Below are 26,919 nucleotides of genomic sequence, written 5' to 3'. Positions count from 1 at the left end.
CAGCCTTCTCCTCATCACTTGTTACCATGTTTCCTCCTGCATCTAGCAAGGGATGGAGGCTCTCCCTGGTCTTTCTTTTGCTGCTGACATACTTATAGAAACATTTCTTGTTATCCTTGATTGCTGAAGCCAGATTAATTTCTAGCTGGGCTTTAGACCTCCTGATTTCTGCCCTGCATAGCCTCACAGCGTCTTTGTAATATTCGTGAGTCACTAGCCCCTTCTTCCAAAAGCTGTAAACTCTCCTTTTCACCCTGAGTTGCAGCCAAAGCTCCCTGTTTAGCCAGGGTGGCCTTCTCTGGCGCCGGCTTATCTTACAGCACTTGGGGACAGCCTGCTCCTGTGCCATTTAGACTTCCTTCTTAAAGAGCATCCAGGCTTCCTGGACCCTTATACCCTTCAGGGCCATCTCCAAAGGGATCCTGTCAAGCAGCTGCCTAAAAAAGACAAAGTCAGCGCTTTGAAGTCCAGGATGTCAGTTCTGCTGCCCGCTCTCCTGGCCTCTCTAAGAATAGAGAAATATATTATTTCATGATCACTGTGCCCTAGTCGGCCTAGTCTTCCTCATCTCCAATCTATGTCTACCCTATTTAAGTTTATAAATGTTGCCCCTTGCCCTACCACAACAGGCCTTGATAAAAAGTCTCTCTCGACCTTCATTATATGTCCCCTGTATATACTGAATGGCTGCAAGATGGTCTCCCCAGAGTCTTCTCTTCTCCCAGCTGAAACCCCCCCAAGCCCCTCAGTCTTTCTTCACAGGACAGGTGATGCATCCCTCTGATCATCTTTGTAGACTTTTCTGTGAGTTCAGCAGAGGGCGGCCAGGATGGTGAGGATGCTTGAACTCTTCCTTGGGGAGGAGAGTCTGAGGGCAGAAGCCTTGCTGACAATGGAGAAGAGAATGCTTTGGTGGGAGACCTCAAAGTCTCTTTGGAGTAGCTACGGCCATGAAACTGCACGGGGTCATCCATCTAGCCCCTGATAGTCAGAGAAGTTTGGAAAGCAAAGGATCACCCACCTGATGCATGACTAAGTATACTCACAGCAAGCCTGTGCTAACAGTCACTGCACAGCCATCCTCAGGATCCCCCTCCCAGAATCAGCCCTGAGCAACCTCAACTCTATCCCTGATTATCTTGGGAGAGCTTCTGCAAGGCAAAGGATGACATAGAGGCAAGGGTTGGGATGCAGCAAAACTTTAATGGATCAAAAGGTGGAAACGAGGTAACTCTGAGTGGAGGCTCTAGCGCAGGGAGCACCAGGGGCAGAGAGCAGTCTGCGCCCCATGGCTGTGGTGGAGAGGCAGCCAGGTGTCCACCTGCCTGCCCCACAGAGGGAGCTGGGCCAGCAGGTCCTCCCTAGGCTGGCTCTGTGGGGCTCAGAGCCCAGGGGAGCACAGGAAAAGCAGCACACGGGAGGGAAAGGAGAGAGTGGGAGAAAGGAAAGGCAGGCATGGGGCGTGCTTGGTGAGAGCCCAGGATGGCCATGTCCTTTTGACACGGGTGCTGGTGTTGAGCAGCCCCTCTGAAAGCAAGAACCCAGTGCTCCGTCCCCAGTCTGGTCCCACCCTGTGGGTCCCTGGGGGCCTTCCCCAGGGCTGTCACCAGCAGCTTTAGCAGGGGAGGCACCTCCTGCCGCAGAGGCGGCTGCCAAGGCCGGAGAGGCCAAAGCCCCCGGAGGAGATGGGCACTCCCTCAGAGCTGAGGATGCTGCCAACGGCAGCGGAGGTGGAGGAGCCCACGGCGGTGCTCTGCGGGAAGGAGCTGAGGATGGGGCCGGGCAGGGTCACCACCACGGGGGAGGGCTGGATGACGACGGTGGAGTCCTGGCACTGCCTGACACAGGGCTCATTGCAGCTGTTGGCCAGCGGGGTCGGGCCGCAGGGCCGGCAGGGCTGGCAGGGCAGGCATGGCAGGCACGGGTTGTTGCAGGACATGTCTCGACAGTAGAGATGAGCCTGGGGCATGCAGAAAGGCATAACAAAGCACGAGGGGTGGTTGACGAGCAGCCTGGCACCCCACCACGAGGGATACCCTTCTCCTCAGCTCAAAAGAGCCCAGCCAAGTGTGACCATGCCCAGGGAGCTCCCCACCTAGCCCATACCTCACAAGACACCTCCACCAAGCCCCAACCTCTCTGCTTGCCACACCTTCTCCTCCCTTCTCTCTCCCTTCACAAACAGCCTCAAGACACAGCATCGGACAGAGAGACAGGTATGTGTTGAAAAACCCCAGAGGAGCACAAGGAGGAAGATGAGCAGGAAGGCAAGAAAGGGCGCCAAACTCACCTTGTTCCCAAGGAGACGGAGCTGAGAGGAGTGGATGAGAGAGTGAGGAGAAGGGCCCGCTTTTATACTGCTCCGGCACCGCCCCAGGCCCACAGTCACTGCACGCGGGCAGTAATTTTCCAACAGACTCACCTCCAAAGCAAAATATCCTACCTAGTGGCACAGGTTGTGTTTTAGTTTCCGTCAACAGTGCCATTTCGTTTCCTCATTTCTGACGTGACCTCTAGGCCGCAGAGGCTCTTTTGAAGTATCAGGATGAGAGGCCCAAGCATTTCCTGAGCAAGACCATGTCAGTACAGGCAGAAGTTGTGCCCCCAAGTGCTGGAGCAGTCTGTGCAGATGGAGGACATGGCTGGTGAGGTTGTTTTCAAAACCCTGTGCAGGAAGGTCGGCCTGTCTTTGCACCAATGCGGTCCTCTCCTGGGTTCCCAAAGGCTCCTGTGACTGAGGACCCGCCACATCCTTCTACCTTCCTGTCTGCCTCTCTGCTCACTCCAGCTCGTGCTGATCACTGCCTCTATGGGCAGATGGGCTGCGCTAGTGATTTCAAATGCCTTTGCCCAAGCACAGCTTCTCCTTCTGGGGAGACATGTGCTGATTTCTCTGGTAAATTTATCCCCTCTTGTGGTTGTCTCTGGGGGTCCCCAACCTACGCCATCAGCAGGCTTGCAGAGGGACAATGTTGGTCCTCAACAAGCCCTGTGCAGTTGGGTCCCTCCCTCCTCACTACCAGAGCAGTGTGTTGAGGCTCGGGACAGCACCTTGTTCCTCTCTCTGTGTCTCCTCACACCACCATGCACTTTGGTCACATGCTTTGGACCCCGACCTGGCGACCCAAAGGCCTGGCACCAGGAGAGAGTGACCGCCAGCTGGACATCGTGACACTTGTCATAATCCTTGGAGGCCAGCAGGCATGCCAGATTTCAATCCCCTGCACTGCCCTCTTCCCCAGCCTCTTTTTTGTCACTCGCTCCGTAAGGATTGTCACAGGAGACAGCGTCAAAAGCCTTGTTTAGATGAGATTAACCACATTCGCTGCCCTTCCCTCATACACCGGAGCCAAGCAGGTCATCAAAGAAGGCCAGGAGGTTGGTCAGGCCTGCCTTGCCCTCTGTAAATCCATGCTGACCACTCACAATCATTTTCTTGTCCTTTTGTCTTGGGAAGCGCTTCCAGGATGATTTGCTCCATCACCTTTGCAGGGGTGGAGGTGAGACTGACTGGCCTGTTGTTCCCCGGCTCCTCCTTTGTGCCCTTCTTGAAGACAGGAGGCCCACTGGCTTCCTTCCAGTCCTCAGATGCGTTCCCTGACTGCTGTGACTTTCAAAGGGAGTTGAGAGTGGCCTTGTAGTGACACCAACCAACTCCCTTGGGTGCGTGGCATCAGGATGCATGCACTCATGCCTGTCCAATCTCTTTGATTGCTCCCACACCTGATTCTCCTCTACTGCATGTAAGCCTTCCCTGGTCCAGATGTTCCGAGGAGTGTCAGGAGCCTCATGTCTTGACGGCAAATCCTGCCTCCCCTCCCGGCACATGAAAAGAGCCTACATGGCAGACCAAGCATGTCAGAAATGAGGAAATGAAATGGCACTGTTGACGGAAACAAAGCACAGCCTGTGCCACTAGGTAGGATATTTTACTTTGGAGGTGAGTCTGTTGGAAAATTACTGCCTGCGTGCAGTGACTGTGCGCCTGGGGTGGTGCCGGAGCAGTATAAAAGCGGGCCCTTCTCCTCACTCTCTCATCTACTCCTCTCAGCTCCATCTCCTTGGGAACAAGGTGAGTTGGGACTCCTTTCTTGCCTTCCTCCTCATCTTCCTCCTCATCTTCCTCCTCGTCCTCCTCATCGTGTCTTCCCTGGTGTATGAATCTGCTTATCATGGGAGTGGGAAGGGGGCAGAAGTTTTATTCATGGAGAGAGGCTGGGGCTTGTCTGGCGTGAGCTATGGACATGGTGGGGACCTCCCTGGACTTGGTCACTCTTGGCAGGGTTCTTTTGGGCTGATGGGAAGGAGAAACCCGTGGGCCTCCCTAAAAGGCCTCCACCTCTTCTCCTCGTCTCTCTTCTCCCTCATGGTGGGGTGCCAGGTGGCTCATCAAGCACCCCTCCATGCTTTGTTTTCCACTTCTAGAGCCCAGGTTCATCTTCACAGTTGAGTCATGTCCTGCTACAACCCGTGCCTGCCCTGCCAGCCCTGCCAGCCCTGCGGCCCGACCCCGCTGGCCAACAGCTGCAATGAGCCCTGTGTCAGGCAGTGCCAGGACTCCACCGTCGTCATCCAGCCCTCCCCCGTGGTGGTGACCCTGCCCGGCCCCATCCTCAGCTCCTTCCCGCAGAGCACCGCCGTGGGCTCCTCCACCTCCGCTGCCGTTGGCAGCATCCTCAGCTCTGAGGGAGTGCCCATCTCCTCCGGGGGCTTTGGCCTCTCCGGCCTTGGCAGCCGCCTCTGCGGCAGGAGGTGCCTCCCCTGCTAAAGCTGCTGGTGACAGCCCTGGGGAAGGCCCCCAGGGACCCACAGGGTGGGACCAGACTGGGGACGGAGCACTGGGTTCTTGCTTTCAGAGGGGCTGGGCCACCCCAGCACCTCTGGCAAAAGGACGAGGCTAGCCTGGGCTCTCACCAAGCACGCCCCATGCCTGCCTTTCCTTTCTCCCACTCTCTCCTTTCCCTCCCGTGTGCTGCTTGTCCTGTGCTCCCCTGGGCTCTGAGCCCCACAGAGCCAGCCTAGGGAGGACTTGCTGGCCCTGCTCCTTCTGTGGGGCAGGCAGGTGGACACCTGGCTGCGTCTCTGCCACAGCCATGGGGCGCAGACTGCTCTCTGCCCCTGGTGCTCCCTGCACCAGGACCTCCACTCAGAGTGATCTCATTTCCTCTTTTGACTCATTAAAGTTCTGCTGCATCCCAGCGCACGCCTCTGTGTCATCCTTTCCCCTCCGTATAGTCCCCCAAGGTGCCCAGGGAGAGAGGTGTGGCTCAGGGCTGTTTCTGGAAAGCGGTTGTTGGGGATGAATGCGCGGTGGATGGTAACAGCACTGTATAGGGTCTACCTGGGGTGAAGTTAAGTTCCACCATATTAGCCCTCCAGCTTGCTCTTTGTAGTTGTAGCTAGAATGGTGTTGATGACACATAAATGTTTTGGGTTTTACTGGGCAGTGCTTGTGCAGCAGCAAGACTGTCTCTCCAGCTCCCTCTCCAAAAGGCCAGTAGGCTGGGTGTGGGCAGGAGGTTGGAGGTGACATAGCCAGGACAGCCGACCCAGGCTGACCAAAGGGATATTCCGTACCAGATGACATCATGGTCAGCAACAAATGCTAAGAGAAAGGAGGAGGTGGGGGGATGGGGTGTGGGGTGGCATTCCTTATTACGGCCTTTCTCCTCGGAAGCAACCACTAAGTGTACTGTGACCCTGCTTCCCAGAAGTGGCTGCACATCGCCTGCTGATGGGCAGTAGAGAATAAACCTTCTTGCTTCGCTTTGCATCTGCACGCTTTGCTTTGACTGTCTTTGTTAAACTGCCCTTATCCTGACCCATGAGATTTCCATCTTCTTTTGTCCCCCCTTTCTCTTTGAGGATGGGGAGTGATAGAGCATCTTGGTGGACACCTGATGAGCAGACAAGGACAACTCACCCAAGTCTTTTTGGTGCTTATCGTGGGGTTCGAGACAATGGCAGTTTTGAATGGAGCGTGCTATAGTTGTGGTAGTTACTAACTGACAGGCCTCTGGGCAGGTCAGGGACTTTGCTTGCTGCAATGCTTATCCCTTCAGTTGGCTGAGCTTGGAACATGTTAACAGAACCAAAAGCCATGTGCTTTGCCCTGGCCTTGAGGCCCTTCCTGTGCTGAGGGAGCTGTCTTGCGGAGAGCCCCACCTGGGACTGATGTGGGACGTTTTGTTGCGCAGGTTCCCAAGGTCCTTCTTCACCCTTACGGGAGGTGTTTTAAAACTACCGATTCACACTGTTGGCTGATCGCAGGGTTTGCGGAATCTGCTGTCGTGCGGGCGTAAGAAGAGACAACTTTTGGCTGAGGCGACAGTGAAACGTGTCCTGAGCTGGCCGGACCCTGGGTGGCAGCTGCTTGAAAACCAGCTGCTTTTTGCCCTGTATTGGGGTTTGACCTGCATCTTTAGAGCCCCAGTTGAGCGCTATCAGAGGACCGTGGCTAAGGCAGGGACCCAAGAGATTGTCACGATTCAGCCAGGGATCCAGACTACATCTAAGAACATGGTAGTTGAGGCAGAGACCCAAACCACAGGTGTGAACACCATGGCTGAGATAGGGACCCAAACACCACCTCCAGGAATGGCCCTAGAGGTGAAAAAGACCTAGCGGACAAGGAGGTGAACGGGTCCATGTCATCGACTAGGAAGGAAGTGAGGAGGAGGAAGAGTCTGGTTGGTAAGCTGGTCCGTCAGCATAAAATGGGAGGAAGAAGTGAGAGAAATCACTCCAGAGAAGGAAAGTACGGGCTTCCTGACTTTGAGAGAGCTTTGAGACATGTGGAAAGATGACAGGCACTAGCCAGGTGAGAGGAGAACTGCCTGGCAACTCCGCGGCTGGGAGAGTGGGGCCAACAATCAGGAATTAGAAGGTAAGGAAGCCCAACAGCTGCGATCCTTTGACACTGGGATTGGAAAAAAGGCAACAAATTGCAGTCTCTGGAAGCATCTCGTGTCAAGCGTGAGGGCAAGATATTTGTTTGACGGAGATCTTAGGCTTTAGCAAGGAAGGTCGACTGCTGCTTAAGAAGGTTTGCAGAACCTGAGAGAATTAATGGTGCTGGAAGTCATCTACCGTGACCTCGATGACAGGGAGGTCTCCAAGCTCTAGATAATGCCCTGCGTATACAGGCCATGTGAAAAAGGTTGTCCAGATCTAACAGCTTGGCAGCAACGTATTGCCCAGATTTGGATACAGCAGCGGTGGAGAGAGCATCTTCCTGCCTGTGAAATTTGGAAGAAAATCTCTCTCCCTCCTTGTGCCCACAGGCCAGCACTTCAGCTGTGAGGGGCAACCCATGGAGCTAGTCTGAAAGGTGGATTGGCCGTAAAAAGAAGCAAGGTCAAAGGACGTGCACAGGAGATGCGTTTCTGGGGAGTAAAAAGGCATGATGGAGGTCCTCATATCCCTGTGGATGTGATCAGTAACAATTGTATCCTCACCAATCTGGCAGCAAGACAATCTTAACCCACCACAGGAAAGATTTTTAACTGCCTCTGCGTGGTCCTTCCTTCTGCGGACACTGCAGCAGCAGTGGTGAGGAGAGTGTTGCCCTGGGGAAGCTCTGGGTGCATGGGGCACACGGGGAGCCTTCAGCATTCCCAAAGGCATGCGAGTGGGAACCACTGCATGACTGCACAAAGTGAGCCTGTGTCACCGCACAGCCGTCTTCGGGATCCCCTTCCCAGAATCAGCCCTGAGCAACCCCAACTCTATCCCTGATTATCTTGGGAGAGCTTCTGCAAGGCAAAGGATGACATAGAGGCATGGGCTGGGATGCAGCGAAACTTTAATGGATCAAATGGCAGAAACGAGGTAACTCTGAGTGGAGGCTCTAGTGCAGGGAGCACCAGGGCCAGAAAGGAGTCTGTGCCCCATGGCTGTGGCGCAGATGCAGCCAGGTGTCCACCTGCCTGCGCCACAGAGGGATCAGGGCCAGCAGGTCCTCCCTAGGCTGGCTCTGTGGGGCTCAGAGCCCAGGGGAGCACAGGACAAGCAGCACACGGGAGGGAAAAGAGAGAGTGGGAGAAGGAAAGGAAGGCATGGGGCGTGCTTGGTGAGAGCCCAGGCTGGCCTCGTCCTTTTGCCAGAGGTGCTGGGATGGCCCAGCCCCTCCGAAAGCAAGAACCCAGTGCTCCATCCCCAGTCTGGTCCCACCCTGTGGGTCCCTGGGGGCCTTCCCCAGGGCTGTCACCAGCAGCTTTAGCAGGGGAGGCACCTCCTGCCGCAGAGGCGGCTGCCAAGGCCGGAGAGGCCAAAGCCCCCGGAGGAGATGGGCACTCCCTCAGAGCTGAGGATGCTGCCAACGGCAGCGGAGGTGGAGGAGCCCACGGCGGTGCTCTGCGGGAAGGAGCTGAGGATGGGGCCGGGCAGGGTCACCACCACGGGGGAGGGCTGGATGACGACGGTGGAGTCCTGGCACTGCCTGACACAGGACTCATTGCAGCTGTTGGCCAGCGGGGTCGGGCCGCAGGGCCGGCAGGGCTGGCAGGGCAGGCATGGCAGGCACGGGTTGTTGCAGGACATGTCTCGACAGTAGAGATGAGCCTGGGGCATGCAGAAAGGCATAACAAAGCACGAGGGGTGGTTGACGAGCAGCCTGGCACCCCACCACGAGGGATACCCTTCTCCTCAGCTCAAAAGAGCCCAGCCAAGTGTGACCATGCCCAGGGAGCTCCCCACCTAGCCCATACCTCACAAGACACCTCCACCAAGCCCCAACCTCTCTGCTTGCCACACCTTCTCCTCCCTTCTCTCTCCCTTCACAAACAGCCTCAAGACACAGCATCGGACAGAGAGACAGGTATGTGTTGAAAAACCCCAGAGGAGCACAAGGAGGAAGATGAGCAGGAAGGCAAGAAAGGGCGCCAAACTCACCTTGTTCCCAAGGAGATGGAGCTGAGAGGAGTGGATGAGAGAGTGAGGAGAAGGGCCCGCTTTTATACTGCTCCGGCACCGCCCCAGGCCCACAGTCACTGCACGCGGGCAGTAATTTTCCAACAGACTCACCTCCAAAGCAAAATATCCTACCTAGTGGCACAGGTTGTGTTTTAGTTTCCGTCAACAGTGCCATTTCGTTTCCTCATTTCTGACGTGACCTCTAGGCCGCAGAGGCTCTTTTGAAGTATCAGGATGAGAGGCCCAAGCATTTCCTGAGCAAGACCATGTCAGTACAGGCAGAAGATGTGCCCCCAAGTGCTGGAGCAGTCTGTGCAGATGGAGGACATGGCTGGTGAGGTTGTTTTCAAAACCCTGTGCAGGAAGGTCGGCCTGTCTTTGCACCAATGCGGTCCTCTCCTGGGTTCCCAAAGGCTCCTGTGACTGAGGACCCGCCACATCCTTCTACCTTCCTGTCTGCCTCTCTGCTCACTCCAGCTCGTGCTGATCACTGCCTCTATGGGCAGATGGGCTGCGCTAGTGATTTCAAATGCCTTTGCCCAAGCACAGCTTCTCCTTCTGGGGAGACATGTGCTGATTTCTCTGGTAAATTTATCCCCTCTTGTGGTTGTCTCTGGGGGTCCCCAACCTACGCCATCAGCAGGCTTGCAGAGGGACAATGTTGGTCCTCAACAAGCCCTGTGCAGTTGGGTCCCTCCCTCCTCACTACCAGAGCAGTGTGTTGAGGCTCGGGACAGCACCTTGTTCCTCTCTCTGTGTCTCCTCACACCACCATGCACTTTGGTCACATGCTTTGGACCCCGACCTGGCGACCCAAAGGCCTGGCACCAGGAGAGAGTGACCGCCAGCTGGACATCGTGACACTTGTCATAATCCTTGGAGGCCAGCAGGCATGCCAGATTTCAATCCCCTGCACTGCCCTCTTCCCCAGCCTCTTTTTTGTCACTCGCTCCGTAAGGATTGTCACAGGAGACAGCGTCAAAAGCCTTGTTTAGATGAGATTAACCACATTTGCTGCCCTTCCCTCATACACCGGAGCCAAGCAGGTCATCAAAGAAGGCCAGGAGGTTGGTCAGGCCTGCCTTGCCCTCTGTAAATCCATGCTGACCACTCACAATCATTTTCTTGTCCTTTTGTCTTGGGAAGCGCTTCCAGGATGATTTGCTCCATCACCTTTGCAGGGGTGGAGGTGAGGCTGACTGGCCTGTTGTTCCCCGGCTCCTCCTTTGTGCCCTTCTTGAAGACAGGAGGCCCACTGGCTTCCTTCCAGTCCTCAGATGCGTTCCTTGACTGCTGTGACTTTCAAAGGGAGTTGAGAGTGGCCTTGTAGTGACACCAACCAACTCCCTTGGGTGCGTGGCATCAGGATGCATGCACTCATGCCTGTCCAATCTCTTTGATTGCTCCCACACCTGATTCTCCTCTACTGCATGTAAGCCTTCCCTGGTCCAGATGTTCCGAGGAGTGTCAGGAGCCTCATGTCTTGACGGCAAATCCTGCCTCCCCTCCCGGCACATGAAAAGAGCCTACATGGCAGACCAAGCATGTCAGAAATGAGGAAATGAAATGGCACTGTTGACGGAAACAAAGCACAGCCTGTGCCACTAGGTAGGATATTTTACTTTGGAGGTGAGTCTGTTGGAAAATTACTGCCTGCGTGCAGTGACTGTGCGCCTGGGGTGGTGCCGGAGCAGTATAAAAGCAGGCCCTAATCCTCACTCTCTCATCTACTCCTCTCAGCTCCATCTCCTTGGGAACAAGGTGAGTTGGGACTCCTTTCTTGCCTTCCTCCTCATCTTCCTCCTCGTCCTCCTCGTCCTCCTCGTCGTGTCTTCCCTGGTGTATGAATCTGCTTATCATGGGAGTGGGAAGGGGGCAGAAGTTTTTTTCATGGAGACAGGCTGGGGCTTGTCTGGCGTGAGCTATGGACATGGTGGGGACCTCCCTGGACTTGGTCACTCTTGGCAGGGTTCTTTTGGGCTGATGGGAAGGAGAAACCCGTGGGCCTCCCTAAAAGGCCTCCACCTCTTCTCCTCGTCTCTCTTCTCCCTCATGGTGGGGTGCCAGGTGGCTCATCAAGCACCCCCCCATGCTTTGTTTTCCACTTCTAGAGCCCAGGTTCATCTTCACAGTTGAGTCATGTCCTGCTACAACCCGTGCCTGCCCTGCCAGCCCTGCCAGCCCTGCGGCCCGACCCCGCTGGCCAACAGCTGCAATGAGTCCTGTGTCAGGCAGTGCCAGGACTCCACCGTCGTCATCCAGCCCTCCCCCGTGGTGGTGACCCTGCCCGGCCCCATCCTCAGCTCCTTCCCGCAGAGCACCGCCGTGGGCTCCTCCACCTCCGCTGCCGTTGGCAGCATCCTCAGCTCTGAGGGAGTGCCCATCTCCTCCGGGGGCTTTGGCCTCTCCGGCCTTGGCAGCCGCCTCTGCGGCAGGAGGTGCCTCCCCTGCTAAAGCTGCTGGTGACAGCCCTGGGGAAGGCCCCCAGGGACCCACAGGGTGGGACCAGACTGGGGACGGAGCACTGGGTTCTTGCTTTCAGAGGGGCTGGGCCACCCCAGCACCTCTGGCAAAAGGACGAGGCTAGCCTGGGCTCTCACCAAGCACGCCCCATGCCTGCCTTTCCTTTCTCCCACTCTCTCCTTTCCCTCCCGTGTGCTGCTTGTCCTGTGCTCCCCTGGGCTCTGAGCACCACAGAGCCAGCCTAGGGAGGACTTGCTGGCCCTGCTCCTTCTGTGGGGCAGGCAGGTGGACACCTGGCTGCGTCTCTGCCACAGCCATGGGGCGCAGACTGCTCTCTGCCCCTGGTGCTCCCTGCACCAGGACCTCCACTCAGAGTGATCTCATTTCCTCTTTTGACTCATTAAAGTTCTGCTGCATCCCAGCGCACGCCTCTGTGTCATCCTTTCCCCTCCGTATAGTCCCCCAAGGTGCCCAGGGGAGAGGTGTGGCTCAGGGCTGTTTCTGGAAAGCGGTTGTTGGGGATGAATGCGCGGTGGATGGTAACAGCACTGTATAGGGTCTACCTGGGGTGAAGTTAAGTTCCACCATATTAGCCCTCCAGCTTGCTCTTTGTAGTTGTAGCTAGAATGGTGTTGATGACACATAAATGTTTTGGGTTTTGCTGGGCAGTGCTTGTGCAGCAGCAAGACTGTCTCTCCAGCTCCCTCTCCAAAAGGCCAGTAGGCTGGGTGTGGGCAGGAGGTTGGAGGTGACATAGCCAGGACAGCCGACCCAGGCTGACCAAAGGGATATTCCGTACCAGATGACATCATGGTCAGCAACAAATGCTAAGAGAAAGGAGGAGGTGGGGGGATGGGGTGTGGGGTGGCATTCCTTATTACGGCCTTTCTCCTCGGAAGCAACCACTAAGTGTACTGTGACCCTGCTTCCCAGAAGTGGCTGCACATCGCCTGCTGATGGGCAGTAGAGAATAAACCTTCTTGCTTCGCTTTGCATCTGCACGCTTTGCTTTGACTGTCTTTGTTAAACTGCCCTTATCCTGACCCATGAGATTTCCATCTTCTTTTGTCCCCCCTTTCTCTTTGAGGATGGGGAGTGATAGAGCATCTTGGTGGACACCTGATGAGCAGACAAGGACAACTCACCCAAGTCTTTTTGGTGCTTATCGTGGGGTTCGAGACAATGGCAGTTTTGAATGGAGCGTGCTATAGTTGTGGTAGTTACTAACTGACAGGCCTCTGGGCAGGTCAGGGACTTTGCTTGCTGCAATGCTTATCCCTTCAGTTGGCTGAGCTTGGAACATGTTAACAGAACCAAAAGCCATGTGCTTTGCCCTGGCCTTGAGGCCCTTCCTGTGCTGAGGGAGCTGTCTTGCGGAGAGCCCCACCTGGGACTGATGTGGGACGTTTTGTTGCGCAGGTTCCCAAGGTCCTTCTTCACCCTTACGGGAGGTGTTTTAAAACTACCGATTCACACTGTTGGCTGATCGCAGGGTTTGCGGAATCTGCTGTCGTGCGGGCGTAAGAAGAGACAACTTTTGGCTGAGGCGACAGTGAAACGTGTCCTGAGCTGGCCGGACCCTGGGTGGCAGCTGCTTGAAAACCAGCTGCTTTTTGCCCTGTATTGGGGTTTGACCTGCATCTTTAGAGCCCCAGTTGAGCGCTATCAGAGGACCGTGGCTAAGGCAGGGACCCAAGAGATTGTCACGATTCAGCCAGGGATCCAGACTACATCTAAGAACATGGTAGTTGAGGCAGAGACCCAAACCACAGGTGTGAACACCATGGCTGAGATAGGGACCCAAACACCACCTCCAGGAATGGCCCTAGAGGTGAAAAAGACCTAGCGGACAAGGAGGTGAACGGGTCCATGTCATCGACTAGGAAGGAAGTGAGGAGGAGGAAGAGTCTGGTTGGTAAGCTGGTCCGTCAGCATAAAATGGGAGGAAGAAGTGAGAGAAATCACTCCAGAGAAGGAAAGTACGGGCTTCCTGACTTTGAGAGAGCTTTGAGACATGTGGAAAGATGACAGGCACTAGCCAGGTGAGAGGAGAACTGCCTGGCAACTCCGCGGCTGGGAGAGTGGGGCCAACAATCAGGAATTAGAAGGTAAGGAAGCCCAACAGCTGCGATCCTTTGACACTGGGATTGGAAAAAAGGCAACAAATTGCAGTCTCTGGAAGCATCTCGTGTCAAGCGTGAGGGCAAGATATTTGTTTGACGGAGATCTTAGGCTTTAGCAAGGAAGGTCGACTGCTGCTTAAGAAGGTTTGCAGAACCTGAGAGAATTAATGGTGCTGGAAGTCATCTACCGTGACCTCGATGACAGGGAGGTCTCCAAGCTCTAGATAATGCCCTGCGTATACAGGCCATGTGAAAAAGGTTGTCCAGATCTAACAGCTTGGCAGCAACGTATTGCCCAGATTTGGATACAGCAGCGGTGGAGAGAGCATCTTCCTGCCTGTGAAATTTGGAAGAAAATCTCTCTCCCTCCTTGTGCCCACAGGCCAGCACTTCAGCTGTGAGGGGCAACCCATGGAGCTAGTCTGAAAGGTGGATTGGCCGTAAAAAGAAGCAAGGTCAAAGGACGTGCACAGGAGATGCGTTTCTGGGGAGTAAAAAGGCATGATGGAGGTCCTCATATCCCTGTGGATGTGATCAGTAACAATTGTATCCTCACCAATCTGGCAGCAAGACAATCTTAACCCACCACAGGAAAGATTTTTAACTGCCTCTGCGTGGTCCTTCCTTCTGCGGACACTGCAGCAGCAGTGGTGAGGAGAGTGTTGCCCTGGGGAAGCTCTGGGTGCATGGGGCACACGGGGAGCCTTCAGCATTCCCAAAGGCATGCGAGTGGGAACCACTGCATGACTGCACAAAGTGAGCCTGTGTCACCGCACAGCCGTCCTCGGGATCCCCTTCCCAGAATCAGCCCTGAGCAACCCCAACTCTATCCCTGATTATCTTGGGAGAGCTTCTGCAAGGCAAAGGATGACATAGAGGCATGGGCTGGGATGCAGCGAAACTTTAATGGATCAAATGGCAGAAACGAGGTAACTCTGAGTGGAGGCTCTAGTGCAGGGAGCACCAGGGCCAGAAAGGAGTCTGTGCCCCATGGCTGTGGCTCAGATGCAGCCAGGTGTCCACCTGCCTGCGCCACAGAGGGATCAGGGCCAGCAGGTCCTCCCTAGGCTGGCTCTGTGGGGCTCAGAGCCCAGGGGAGCACAGGACAAGCAGCACACGGGAGGGAAAAGAGAGAGTGGGAGAAGGAAAGGCAGGCATGGGGCGTGCTTGGTGAGAGCCCAGGCTGGCCTCGTCCTTTTGCCAGAGGTGCTGGGATGGCCCAGCCCCTCCGAAAGCAAGAACCCAGTGCTCCATGCCCAGTCTGGTCCCACCCTGTGGGTCCCTGGGGGCCTTCCCCAGGGCTGTCACCAGCAGCTTTAGCAGGGGAGGCACCTCCTGCCGCAGAGGCGGCTGCCAAGGCCGGAGAGGCCAAAGCCCCCGGAGGAGATGGGCACTCCCTCAGAGCTGAGGATGCTGCCAACGGCAGCGGAGGTGGAGGAGCCCACGGCGGTGCTCTGCGGGAAGGAGCTGAGGATGGGGCCGGGCAGGGTCACCACCACGGGGGAGGGCTGGATGACGACGGTGGAGTCCTGGCACTGCCTGACACAGGGCTCATTGCAGCTGTTGGCCAGCGGGGTCGGGCCGCAGGGCCGGCAGGGCTGGCAGGGCAGGCATGGCAGGCACGGGTTGTTGCAGGACATGTCTCGACAGTAGAGATGAGCCTGGGGCATGCAGAAAGGCATAACAAAGCACGAGGGGTGGTTGACGAGCAGCCTGGCACCCCACCACGAGGGATACCCTTCTCCTCAGCTCAAAAGAGCCCAGCCAAGTGTGACCATGCCCAGGGAGCTCCCCACCTAGCCCATACCTCACAAGACACCTCCACCAAGCCCCAACCTCTCTGCTTGCCACACCTTCTCCTCCCTTCTCTCTCCCTTCACAAACAGCCTCAAGACACAGCATCGGACAGAGAGACAGGTATGTGTTGAAAAACCCCAGAGGAGCACAAGGAGGAAGATGAGCAGGAAGGCAAGAAAGGGCGCCAAACTCACCTTGTTCCCAAGGAGACGGAGCTGAGAGGAGTGGATGAGAGAGTGAGGAGAAGGGCCCGCTTTTATACTGCTCCGGCACCGCCCCAGGCCCACAGTCACTGCACGCGGGCAGTAATTTTCCAACAGACTCACCTCCAAAGCAAAATATCCTACCTAGTGGCACAGGTTGTGTTTTAGTTTCCGTCAACAGTGCCATTTCGTTTCCTCATTTCTGACGTGACCTCTAGGCCGCAGAGGCTCTTTTGAAGTATCAGGATGAGAGGCCCAAGCATTTCCTGAGCAAGACCATGTCAGTACAGGCAGAAGATGTGCCCCCAAGTGCTGGAGCAGTCTGTGCAGATGGAGGACATGGCTGGTGAGGTTGTTTTCAAAACCCTGTGCAGGAAGGTCGGCCTGTCTTTGCACCAATGCGGTCCTCTCCTGGGTTCCCAAAGGCTCCTGTGACTGAGGACCCGCCACATCCTTCTACCTTCCTGTCTGCCTCTCTGCTCACTCCAGCTCGTGCTGATCACTGCCTCTATGGGCAGATGGGCTGCGCTAGTGATTTCAAATGCCTTTGCCCAAGCACAGCTTCTCCTTCTGGGGAGACATGTGCTGATTTCTCTGGTAAATTTATCCCCTCTTGTGGTTGTCTCTGGGGGTCCCCAACCTACGCCATCAGCAGGCTTGCAGAGGGACAATGTTGGTCCTCAACAAGCCCTGTGCAGTTGGGTCCCTCCCTCCTCACTACCAGAGCAGTGTGTTGAGGCTCGGGACAGCACCTTGTTCCTCTCTCTGTGTCTCCTCACACCACCATGCACTTTGGTCACATGCTTTGGACCCCGACCTGGTGACCCAAAGGCCTGGCACCAGGAGAGAGTGACCGCCAGCTGGACATCGTGACACTTGTCATAATCCTTGGAGGCCAGCAGGCATGCCAGATTTCAATCCCCTGCACTGCCCTCTTCCCCAGCCTCTTTTTTGTCACTCGCTCCGTAAGGATTGTCACAGGAGACAGCGTCAAAAGCCTTGTTTAGATGAGATTAACCACATTCGCTGCCCTTCCCTCATACACCGGAGCCAAGCAGGTCATCAAAGAAGGCCAGGAGGTTGGTCAGGCCTGCCTTGCCCTCTGTAAATCCATGCTGACCACTCACAATCATTTTCTTGTCCTTTTGTCTTGGGAAGCGCTTCCAGGATGATTTGCTCCATCACCTTTGCAGGGGTGGAGGTGAGGCTGACTGGCCTGTTGTTCCCCGGCTCCTCCTTTGTGCCCTTCTTGAAGACAGGAGGCCCACTGGCTTCCTTCCAGTCCTCAGATGCGTTCCCTGACTGCTGTGACTTTCAAAGGGAGTTGAGAGTGGCCTTGTAGTGACACCAACCAACTCCCTTGGGTGCGTGGCATCAGGATGCATGCACTCATGCCTGTCCAATCTCTTTGATTGCTCCCACACCTGATTCTCCTCTACTGCATGTAAGCCTTCCCTGGTCCAGATGTTCCGAGGAGTGTCAGGAGCCTCATGTCTTGACGGCAAATCCTGCCTCCCCTCCCGGCACATGAAAAGAGCCTACATGGCAGACCAAGCATGTCAGAAATGAGGAAATGAAATGGCACTGTTGACGGAAACAAAGCACAGCCTGTGCCACTAGGTAGGATATTTTACTTTGGAGGTGAGTCTGTTGGAAAATTACTGCCTGCGTGCAGTGACTGTGCGCCTGGGGTGGTGCCGGAGCAGTATAAAAGCGGGCCCTTCTCCTCACTCTCTCATCTACTCCTCTCAGCTCCATCTCCTTGGGAACAAGGTGAGTTGGGACTCCTTTCTTGCCTTCCTCCTCATCTTCCTCCTCGTCCTCCTCGTCCTCCTCGTCGTGTCTTCCCTGGTGTATGAATCTGCTTATCATGGGAGTGGGAAGGGGGCAGAAGTTTTTTTCATGGAGAGAGGCTGGGGCTTGTCTGGCGTGAGCTATGGACATGGTGGGGACCTCCCTGGACTTGGTCACTCTTGGCAGGGTTCTTTTGGGCTGATGGGAAGGAGAAACCCGTGGGCCTCCCTAAAAGGCCTCCACCTCTTCTCCTCGTCTCTCTTCTCCCTCATGGTGGGGTGCCAGGTGGCTCATCAAGCACCCCCCCATGCTTTGTTTTCCACTTCTAGAGCCCAGGTTCATCTTCACAGTTGAGTCATGTCCTGCTACAACCCGTGCCTGCCCTGCCAGCCCTGCCAGCCCTGCGGCCCGACCCCGCTGGCCAACAGCTGCAATGAGCCCTGTGTCAGGCAGTGCCAGGACTCCACCGTCGTCATCCAGCCCTCCCCCGTGGTGGTGACCCTGCCCGGCCCCATCCTCAGCTCCTTCCCGCAGAGCACCGCCGTGGGCTCCTCCACCTCCGCTGCCGTTGGCAGCATCCTCAGCTCTGAGGGAGTGCCCATCTCCTCCGGGGGCTTTGGCCTCTCCGGCCTTGGCAGCCGCCTCTGCGGCAGGAGGTGCCTCCCCTGCTAAAGCTGCTGGTGACAGCCCTGGGGAAGGCCCCCAGGGACCCACAGGGTGGGACCAGACTGGGGACGGAGCACTGGGTTCTTGCTTTCAGAGGGGCTGGGCCACCCCAGCACCTCTGGCAAAAGGACGAGGCTAGCCTGGGCTCTCACCAAGCACGCCCCATGCCTGCCTTTCCTTTCTCCCACTCTCTCCTTTCCCTCCCGTGTGCTGCTTGTCCTGTGCTCCCCTGGGCTCTGAGCACCACAGAGCCAGCCTAGGGAGGACTTGCTGGCCCTGCTCCTTCTGTGGGGCAGGCAGGTGGACACCTGGCTGCGTCTCTGCCACAGCCATGGGGCGCAGACTGCTCTCTGCCCCTGGTGCTCCCTGCACCAGGACCTCCACTCAGAGTGATCTCATTTCCTCTTTTGACTCATTAAAGTTCTGCTGCATCCCAGCGCACGCCTCTGTGTCATCCTTTCCCCTCCGTATAGTCCCCCAAGGTGCCCAGGGAGAGAGGTGTGGCTCAGGGCTGTTTCTGGAAAGCGGTTGTTGGGGATGAATGCGCGGTGGATGGTAACAGCACTGTATAGGGTCTACCTGGGGTGAAGTTAAGTTCCACCATATTAGCCCTCCAGCTTGCTCTTTGTAGTTGTAGCTAGAATGGTGTTGATGACACATAAATGTTTTGGGTTTTGCTGGGCAGTGCTTGTGCAGCAGCAAGACTGTCTCTCCAGCTCCCTCTCCAAAAGGCCAGTAGGCTGGGTGTGGGCAGGAGGTTGGAGGTGACATAGCCAGGACAGCCGACCCAGGCTGACCAAAGGGATATTCCGTACCAGATGACATCATGGTCAGCAACAAATGCTAAGAGAAAGGAGGAGGTGGGGGGATGGGGTGTGGGGTGGCATTCCTTATTACAGCCTTTCTCCTCGGAAGCAACCACTAAGTGTACTGTGACCCTGCTTCCCAGAAGTGGCTGCACATCGCCTGCTGATGGGCAGTAGAGAATAAACCTTCTTGCTTCGCTTTGCATCTGCACGCTTTGCTTTGACTGTCTTTGTTAAACTGCCCTTATCCTGACCCATGAGATTTCCATCTTCTTTTGTCCCCCCTTTCTCTTTGAGGATGGGGAGTGATAGAGCATCTTGGTGGACACCTGATGAGCAGACAAGGACAACTCACCCAAGTCTTTTTGGTGCTTATCGTGGGGTTCGAGACAATGGCAGTTTTGAATGGAGCGTGCTATAGTTGTGGTAGTTACTAACTGACAGGCCTCTGGGCAGGTCAGGGACTTTGCTTGCTGCAATGCTTATCCCTTCAGTTGGCTGAGCTTGGAACATGTTAACAGAACCAAAAGCCATGTGCTTTGCCCTGGCCTTGAGGCCCTTCCTGTGCTGAGGGAGCTGTCTTGCGGAGAGCCCCACCTGGGACTGATGTGGGACGTTTTGTTGCGCAGGTTCCCAAGGTCCTTCTTCACCCTTACGGGAGGTGTTTTAAAACTACCGATTCACACTGTTGGCTGATCGCAGGGTTTGCGGAATCTGCTGTCGTGCGGGCGTAAGAAGAGACAACTTTTGGCTGAGGCGACAGTGAAACGTGTCCTGAGCTGGCCGGACCCTGGGTGGCAGCTGCTTGAAAACCAGCTGCTTTTTGCCCTGTATTGGGGTTTGACCTGCATCTTTAGAGCCCCAGTTGAGCGCTATCAGAGGACCGTGGCTAAGGCAGGGACCCAAGAGATTGTCACGATTCAGCCAGGGATCCAGACTACATCTAAGAACATGGTAGTTGAGGCAGAGACCCAAACCACAGGTGTGAACACCATGGCTGAGATAGGGACCCAAACACCACCTCCAGGAATGGCCCTAGAGGTGAAAAAGACCTAGCGGACAAGGAGGTGAACGGGTCCATGTCATCGACTAGGAAGGAAGTGAGGAGGAGGAAGAGTCTGGTTGGTAAGCTGGTCCGTCAGCATAAAATGGGAGGAAGAAGTGAGAGAAATCACTCCAGAGAAGGAAAGTACGGGCTTCCTGACTTTGAGAGAGCTTTGAGACATGTGGAAAGATGACAGGCACTAGCCAGGTGAGAGGAGAACTGCCTGGCAACTCCGCGGCTGGGAGAGTGGGGCCAACAATCAGGAATTAGAAGGTAAGGAAGCCCAACAGCTGCGATCCTTTGACACTGGGATTGGAAAAAAGGCAACAAATTGCAGTCTCTGGAAGCATCTCGTGTCAAGCGTGAGGGCAAGATATTTGTTTGACGGAGATCTTAGGCTTTAGCAAGGAAGGTCGACTGCTGCTTAAGAAGGTTTGCAGAACCTGAGAGAATTAATGGTGCTGGAAGTCATCTACCGTGACCTCGATGACAGGGAGGTCTCCAAGCTCTAGATAATGCCCTGCGTATACAGGCCATGTGAAAAAGGTTGTCCAGATCTAACAGCTTGGCAGCAACGTATTGCCCAGATTTGGATACAGCAGCGGTGGAGAGAGCATCTTCCTGCCTGTGAAATTTGGAAGAAAATCTCTCTCCCTCCTTGTGCCCACAGGCCAGCACTTCAGCTGTGAGGGGCAACCCATGGAGCTAGTCTGAAAGGTGGATTGGCCGTAAAAAGAAGCAAGGTCAAAGGACGTGCACAGGAGATGCGTTTCTGGGGAGTAAAAAGGCATGATGGAGGTCCTCATATCCCTGTGGATGTGATCAGTAACAATTGTATCCTCACCAATCTGGCAGCAAGACAATCTTAACCCACCACAGGAAAGATTTTTAACTGCCTCTGCGTGGTCCTTCCTTCTGCGGACACTGCAGCAGCAGTGGTGAGGAGAGTGTTGCCCTGGGGAAGCTCTGGGTGCATGGGGCACACGGGGAGCCTTCAGCATTCCCAAAGGCATGCGAGTGGGAACCACTGCATGACTGCACAAAGTGAGCCAGTGTCACCGCACAGCCGTCCTCGGGATCCCCTTCCCAGAATCAGCCCTGAGCAACCCCAACTCTATCCCTGATTATCTTGGGAGAGCTTCTGCAAGGCAAAGGATGACATAGAGGCATGGGCTGGGATGCAGCGAAACTTTAATGGATCAAATGGCAGAAACGAGGTAACTCTGAGTGGAGGCTCTAGTGCAGGGAGCACCAGGGCCAGAAAGGAGTCTGTGCCCCATGGCTGTGGCTCAGATGCAGCCAGGTGTCCACCTGCCTGCCCCACAGAAGGAGCAGGGCCAGCAGGTCCTCCCTAGGCTGGCTCTGTGGGGCTCAGAGCCCAGGGGAGCACAGGACAAGCAGCACACGGGAGGGAAAAGAGAGAGTGGGAGAAAGGAAAGGCAGGCATGGGGCGTGCTTGGTGAGAGCCCAGGCTGGCCGCGTCCTTTTGCCAGAGGTGCTGGGATGGCCCAGCCCCTCCGAAAGCAAGAACCCAGTGCTCCATGCCCAGTCTGGTCCCACCCTGTGGGTCCCTGGGGGCCTTCCCCAGGGCTGTCACCAGCAGCTTTAGCAGGGGAGGCACCTCCTGCCGCAGAGGCGGCTGCCAAGGCCGGAGAGGCCAAAGCCCCCGGAGGAGATGGGCACTCCCTCAGAGCTGAGGATGCTGCCAACGGCAGCGGAGGTGGAGGAGCCCACGGCGGTGCTCTGCGGGAAGGAGCTGAGGATGGGGCCGGGCAGGGTCACCACCACGGGGGAGGGCTGGATGACGACGGTGGAGTCCTGGCACTGCCTGACACAGGGCTCATTGCAGCTGTTGGCCAGCGGGGTCGGGCCGCAGGGCCGGCAGGGCTGGCAGGGCAGGCATGGCAGGCACGGGTTGTTGCAGGACATGTCTCGACAGTAGAGATGAGCCTGGGGCATGCAGAAAGGCATAACAAAGCACGAGGGGTGGTTGACGAGCAGCCTGGCACCCCACCACGAGGGATACCCTTCTCCTCAGCTCAAAAGAGCCCAGCCAAGTGTGACCATGCCCAGGGAGCTCCCCACCTAGCCCATACCTCACAAGACACCTCCACCAAGCCCCAACCTCTCTGCTTGCCACACCTTCTCCTCCCTTCTCTCTCCCTTCACAAACAGCCTCAAGACACAGCATCGGACAGAGAGACAGGTATGTGTTGAAAAACCCCAGAGGAGCACAAGGAGGAAGATGAGCAGGAAGGCAAGAAAGGGCGCCAAACTCACCTTGTTCCCAAGGAGACGGAGCTGAGAGGAGTGGATGAGAGAGTGAGGAGAAGGGCCCGCTTTTATACTGCTCCGGCACCGCCCCAGGCCCACAGTCACTGCACGCGGGCAGTAATTTTCCAACAGACTCACCTCCAAAGCAAAATATCCTACCTAGTGGCACAGGTTGTGTTTTAGTTTCCGTCAACAGTGCCATTTCGTTTCCTCATTTCTGACGTGACCTCTAGGCCGCAGAGGCTCTTTTGAAGTATCAGGATGAGAGGCCCAAGCATTTCCTGAGCAAGACCATGTCAGTACAGGCAGAAGATGTGCCCCCAAGTGCTGGAGCAGTCTGTGCAGATGGAGGACATGGCTGGTGAGGTTGTTTTCAAAACCCTGTGCAGGAAGGTCGGCCTGTCTTTGCACCAATGCGGTCCTCTCCTGGGTTCCCAAAGGCTCCTGTGACTGAGGACCCGCCACATCCTTCTACCTTCCTGTCTGCCTCTCTGCTCACTCCAGCTCGTGCTGATCACTGCCTCTATGGGCAGATGGGCTGCGCTAGTGATTTCAAATGCCTTTGCCCAAGCACAGCTTCTCCTTCTGGGGAGACATGTGCTGATTTCTCTGGTAAATTTATCCCCTCTTGTGGTTGTCTCTGGGGGTCCCCAACCTACGCCATCAGCAGGCTTGCAGAGGGACAATGTTGGTCCTCAACAAGCCCTGTGCAGTTGGGTCCCTCCCTCCTCACTACCAGAGCAGTGTGTTGAGGCTCGGGACAGCACCTTGTTCCTCTCTCTGTGTCTCCTCACACCACCATGCACTTTGGTCACATGCTTTGGACCCCGACCTGGCGACCCAAAGGCCTGGCACCAGGAGAGAGTGACCGCCAGCTGGACATCGTGACACTTGTCATAATCCTTGGAGGCCAGCAGGCATGCCAGATTTCAATCCCCTGCACTGCCCTCTTCCCCAGCCTCTTTTTTGTCACTCGCTCCGTAAGGATTGTCACAGGAGACAGCGTCAAAAGCCTTGTTTAGATGAGATTAACCACATTTGCTGCCCTTCCCTCATACACCGGAGCCAAGCAGGTCATCAAAGAAGGCCAGGAGGTTGGTCAGGCCTGCCTTGCCCTCTGTAAATCCATGCTGACCACTCACAATCATTTTCTTGTCCTTTTGTCTTGGGAAGCGCTTCCAGGATGATTTGCTCCATCACCTTTGCAGGGGTGGAGGTGAGGCTGACTGGCCTGTTGTTCCCCGGCTCCTCCTTTGTGCCCTTCTTGAAGACAGGAGGCCCACTGGCTTCCTTCCAGTCCTCAGATGCGTTCCTTGACTGCTGTGACTTTCAAAGGGAGTTGAGAGTGGCCTTGTAGTGACACCAACCAACTCCCTTGGGTGCGTGGCATCAGGATGCATGCACTCATGCCTGTCCAATCTCTTTGATTGCTCCCACACCTGATTCTCCTCTACTGCATGTAAGCCTTCCCTGGTCCAGATGTTCCGAGGAGTGTCAGGAGCCTCATGTCTTGACGGCAAATCCTGCCTCCCCTCCCGGCACATGAAAAGAGCCTACATGGCAGACCAAGCATGTCAGAAATGAGGAAATGAAATGGCACTGTTGACGGAAACAAAGCACAGCCTGTGCCACTAGGTAGGATATTTTACTTTGGAGGTGAGTCTGTTGGAAAATTACTGCCTGCGTGCAGTGACTGTGTGCCTGGGGTGGTGCCGGAGCAGTATAAAAGCGGGCCCTTCTCCTCACTCTCTCATCTACTCCTCTCAGCTCCATCTCCTTGGGAACAAGGTGAGTTGGGACCCCTTTCTTGCCTTCCTCCTCATCTTCCTCCTCATCTTCCTCCTCGTCCTCCTCGTCGTGTCTTCCCTGGTGTATGAATCTGCTTATCATGGGAGTGGGAAGGGGGCAGAAGTTTTTTTCATGGAGAGAGGCTGGGGCTTGTCTGGCGTGAGCTATGGACATGGTGGGGACCTCCCTGGACTTGGTCACTCTTGGCAGGGTTCTTTTGGGCTGATGGGAAGGAGAAACCCGTGGGCCTCCCTAAAAGGCCTCCACCTCTTCTCCTCGTCTCTCTTCTCCCTCATGGTGGGGTGCCAGGTGGCTCATCAAGCACCCCCCCATGCTTTGTTTTCCACTTCTAGAGCCCAGGTTCATCTTCACAGTTGAGTCATGTCCTGCTACAACCCGTGCCTGCCCTGCCAGCCCTGCCAGCCCTGCGGCCCGACCCCGCTGGCCAACAGCTGCAATGAGCCCTGTGTCAGGCAGTGCCAGGACTCCACCGTCGTCATCCAGCCCTCCCCCGTGGTGGTGACCCTGCCCGGCCCCATCCTCAGCTCCTTCCCGCAGAGCACCGCCGTGGGCTCCTCCACCTCCGCTGCCGTTGGCAGCATCCTCAGCTCTGAGGGAGTGCCCATCTCCTCCGGGGGCTTTGGCCTCTCCGGCCTTGGCAGCCGCCTCTGCGGCAGGAGGTGCCTCCCCTGCTAAAGCTGCTGGTGACAGCCCTGGGGAAGGCCCCCAGGGACCCACAGGGTGGGACCAGACTGGGGACGGAGCACTGGGTTCTTGCTTGCAGAGGGGCTGGGCCATCCCAGCACCTCTGGCAAAAGGATGAGGCTAGCCTGGGCTCTCACCAAGCACGCCCCATGCCTGCCTTTCCTTTCTCCCACTCTCTCCTTTCCCTCCCGTGTGCTGCTTGTCCTGTGCTCCCCTGGGCTCTGAGCCCCACAGAGCCAGCCTAGGGAGGACTTGCTGGCCCTGCTCCTTCTGTGGGGCAGGCAGGTGGACACCTGGCTGCGTCTCTGCCACAGCCATGGGGCGCAGACTGCTCTCTGCCCCTGGTGCTCCCTGCACCAGGACCTCCACTCAGAGTGACCTCATTTCCTCTTTTGACTCATTAAAGTTCTGCTGCATCCCAGCGCACGCCTCTGTGTCATCCTTTCCCCTCCGTATAGTCCCCCAAGGTGCCCAGGGAGAGAGGTGTGGCTCAGGGCTGTTTCTGGAAAGCGGTTGTTGGGGATGAATGCGCGGTGGATGGTAACAGCACTGTATAGGGTCTACCTGGGGTGAAGTTAAGTTCCACCATATTAGCCCTCCAGCTTGCTCTTTGTAGTTGTAGCTAGAATGGTGTTGATGACACATAAATGTTTTGGGTTTTGCTGGGCAGTGCTTGTGCAGCAGCAAGACTGTCTCTCCAGCTCCCTCTCCAAAAGGCCAGTAGGCTGGGTGTGGGCAGGAGGTTGGAGGTGACATAGCCAGGACAGCCGACCCAGGCTGACCAAAGGGATATTCCGTACCAGATGACATCATGGTCAGCAACAAATGCTAAGAGAAAGGAGGAGGTGGGGGGATGGGGTGTGGGGTGGCATTCCTTATTACAGCCTTTCTCCTCGGAAGCAACCACTAAGTGTACTGTGACCCTGCTTCCCAGAAGTGGCTGCACATCGCCTGCTGATGGGCAGTAGAGAATAAACCTTCTTGCTTCGCTTTGCATCTGCACGCTTTGCTTTGACTGTCTTTGTTAAACTGCCCTTATCCTGACCCATGAGATTTCCATCTTCTTTTGTCCCCCCTTTCTCTTTGAGGATGGGGAGTGATAGAGCATCTTGGTGGACACCTGATGAGCAGACAAGGACAACTCACCCAAGTCTTTTTGGTGCTTATCGTGGGGTTCGAGACAATGGCAGTTTTGAATGGAGCGTGCTATAGTTGTGGTAGTTACTAACTGACAGGCCTCTGGGCAGGTCAGGGACTTTGCTTGCTGCAATGCTTATCCCTTCAGTTGGCTGAGCTTGGAACATGTTAACAGAACCAAAAGCCATGTGCTTTGCCCTGGCCTTGAGGCCCTTCCTGTGCTGAGGGAGCTGTCTTGCGGAGAGCCCCACCTGGGACTGATGTGGGACGTTTTGTTGCGCAGGTTCCCAAGGTCCTTCTTCACCCTTACGGGAGGTGTTTTAAAACTACCGATTCACACTGTTGGCTGATCGCAGGGTTTGCGGAATCTGCTGTCGTGCGGGCGTAAGAAGAGACAACTTTTGGCTGAGGCGACAGTGAAACGTGTCCTGAGCTGGCCGGACCCTGGGTGGCAGCTGCTTGAAAACCAGCTGCTTTTTGCCCTGTATTGGGGTTTGACCTGCATCTTTAGAGCCCCAGTTGAGCGCTATCAGAGGACCGTGGCTAAGGCAGGGACCCAAGAGATTGTCACGATTCAGCCAGGGATCCAGACTACATCTAAGAACATGGTAGTTGAGGCAGAGACCCAAACCACAGGTGTGAACACCATGGCTGAGATAGGGACCCAAACACCACCTCCAGGAATGGCCCTAGAGGTGAAAAAGACCTAGCGGACAAGGAGGTGAACGGGTCCATGTCATCGACTAGGAAGGAAGTGAGGAGGAGGAAGAGTCTGGTTGGTAAGCTGGTCCGTCAGCATAAAATGGGAGGAAGAAGTGAGAGAAATCACTCCAGAGAAGGAAAGTACGGGCTTCCTGACTTTGAGAGAGCTTTGAGACATGTGGAAAGATGACAGGCACTAGCCAGGTGAGAGGAGAACTGCCTGGCAACTCCGCGGCTGGGAGAGTGGGGCCAACAATCAGGAATTAGAAGGTAAGGAAGCCCAACAGCTGCGATCCTTTGACACTGGGATTGGAAAAAAGGCAACAAATTGCAGTCTCTGGAAGCATCTCGTGTCAAGCGTGAGGGCAAGATATTTGTTTGACGGAGATCTTAGGCTTTAGCAAGGAAGGTCGACTGCTGCTTAAGAAGGTTTGCAGAACCTGAGAGAATTAATGGTGCTGGAAGTCATCTACCGTGACCTCGATGACAGGGAGGTCTCCAAG

At 55.8% G+C, this 26,919-nt stretch overlaps 2 protein-coding genes and 3 pseudogenes across 2 annotated transcripts; 4 read left to right on the top strand and 1 right to left on the bottom strand.

Annotated features, from left to right (window-relative positions):
• Nucleotides 1-1,615: 1,615 nt before the first annotated feature.
• On the bottom strand, nt 1,616-4,057 carry LOC141953425 (uncharacterized). The gene is made up of 6 exons (XM_074891966.1): nt 4,031-4,057; nt 3,724-3,837; nt 3,427-3,610; nt 3,052-3,116; nt 2,291-2,443; nt 1,616-1,960 (listed from the first exon to the last, which is right to left on the bottom strand). The coding sequence occupies exons 1-6, from the start codon at nt 4,055-4,057 to the stop codon at nt 1,616-1,618; spliced, it is 888 nt and encodes a 295-aa protein (XP_074748067.1).
• Nucleotides 4,058-4,297: 240 nt separating this feature from the next.
• On the top strand, nt 4,298-4,768 carry LOC141953423 (feather keratin 1-like; annotated as a pseudogene).
• Nucleotides 4,769-11,052: 6,284 nt separating this feature from the next.
• Nucleotides 11,053-11,367, top strand: LOC141953422 (feather keratin 3-like). The gene has a single exon (XM_074891965.1). The coding sequence runs from the start codon at nt 11,053-11,055 to the stop codon at nt 11,365-11,367; it is 315 nt and encodes a 104-aa protein (XP_074748066.1).
• Nucleotides 11,368-17,494: 6,127 nt separating this feature from the next.
• On the top strand, nt 17,495-17,965 carry LOC141953421 (feather keratin 1-like; annotated as a pseudogene).
• A 6,132-nt stretch (nt 17,966-24,097) lies between these two features.
• Nucleotides 24,098-24,568, top strand: LOC141953420 (feather keratin 1-like; annotated as a pseudogene).
• Nucleotides 24,569-26,919: the final 2,351 nt, after the last annotated feature.

The sequence above is a fragment of the Strix uralensis genome, chromosome 22, assembly GCF_047716275.1.
Source record: "Strix uralensis isolate ZFMK-TIS-50842 chromosome 22, bStrUra1, whole genome shotgun sequence".
NCBI lineage: Eukaryota > Metazoa > Chordata > Aves > Strigiformes > Strigidae > Strix > Strix uralensis.
This window is presented reverse-complemented; position numbering and strand designations above follow the sequence as displayed.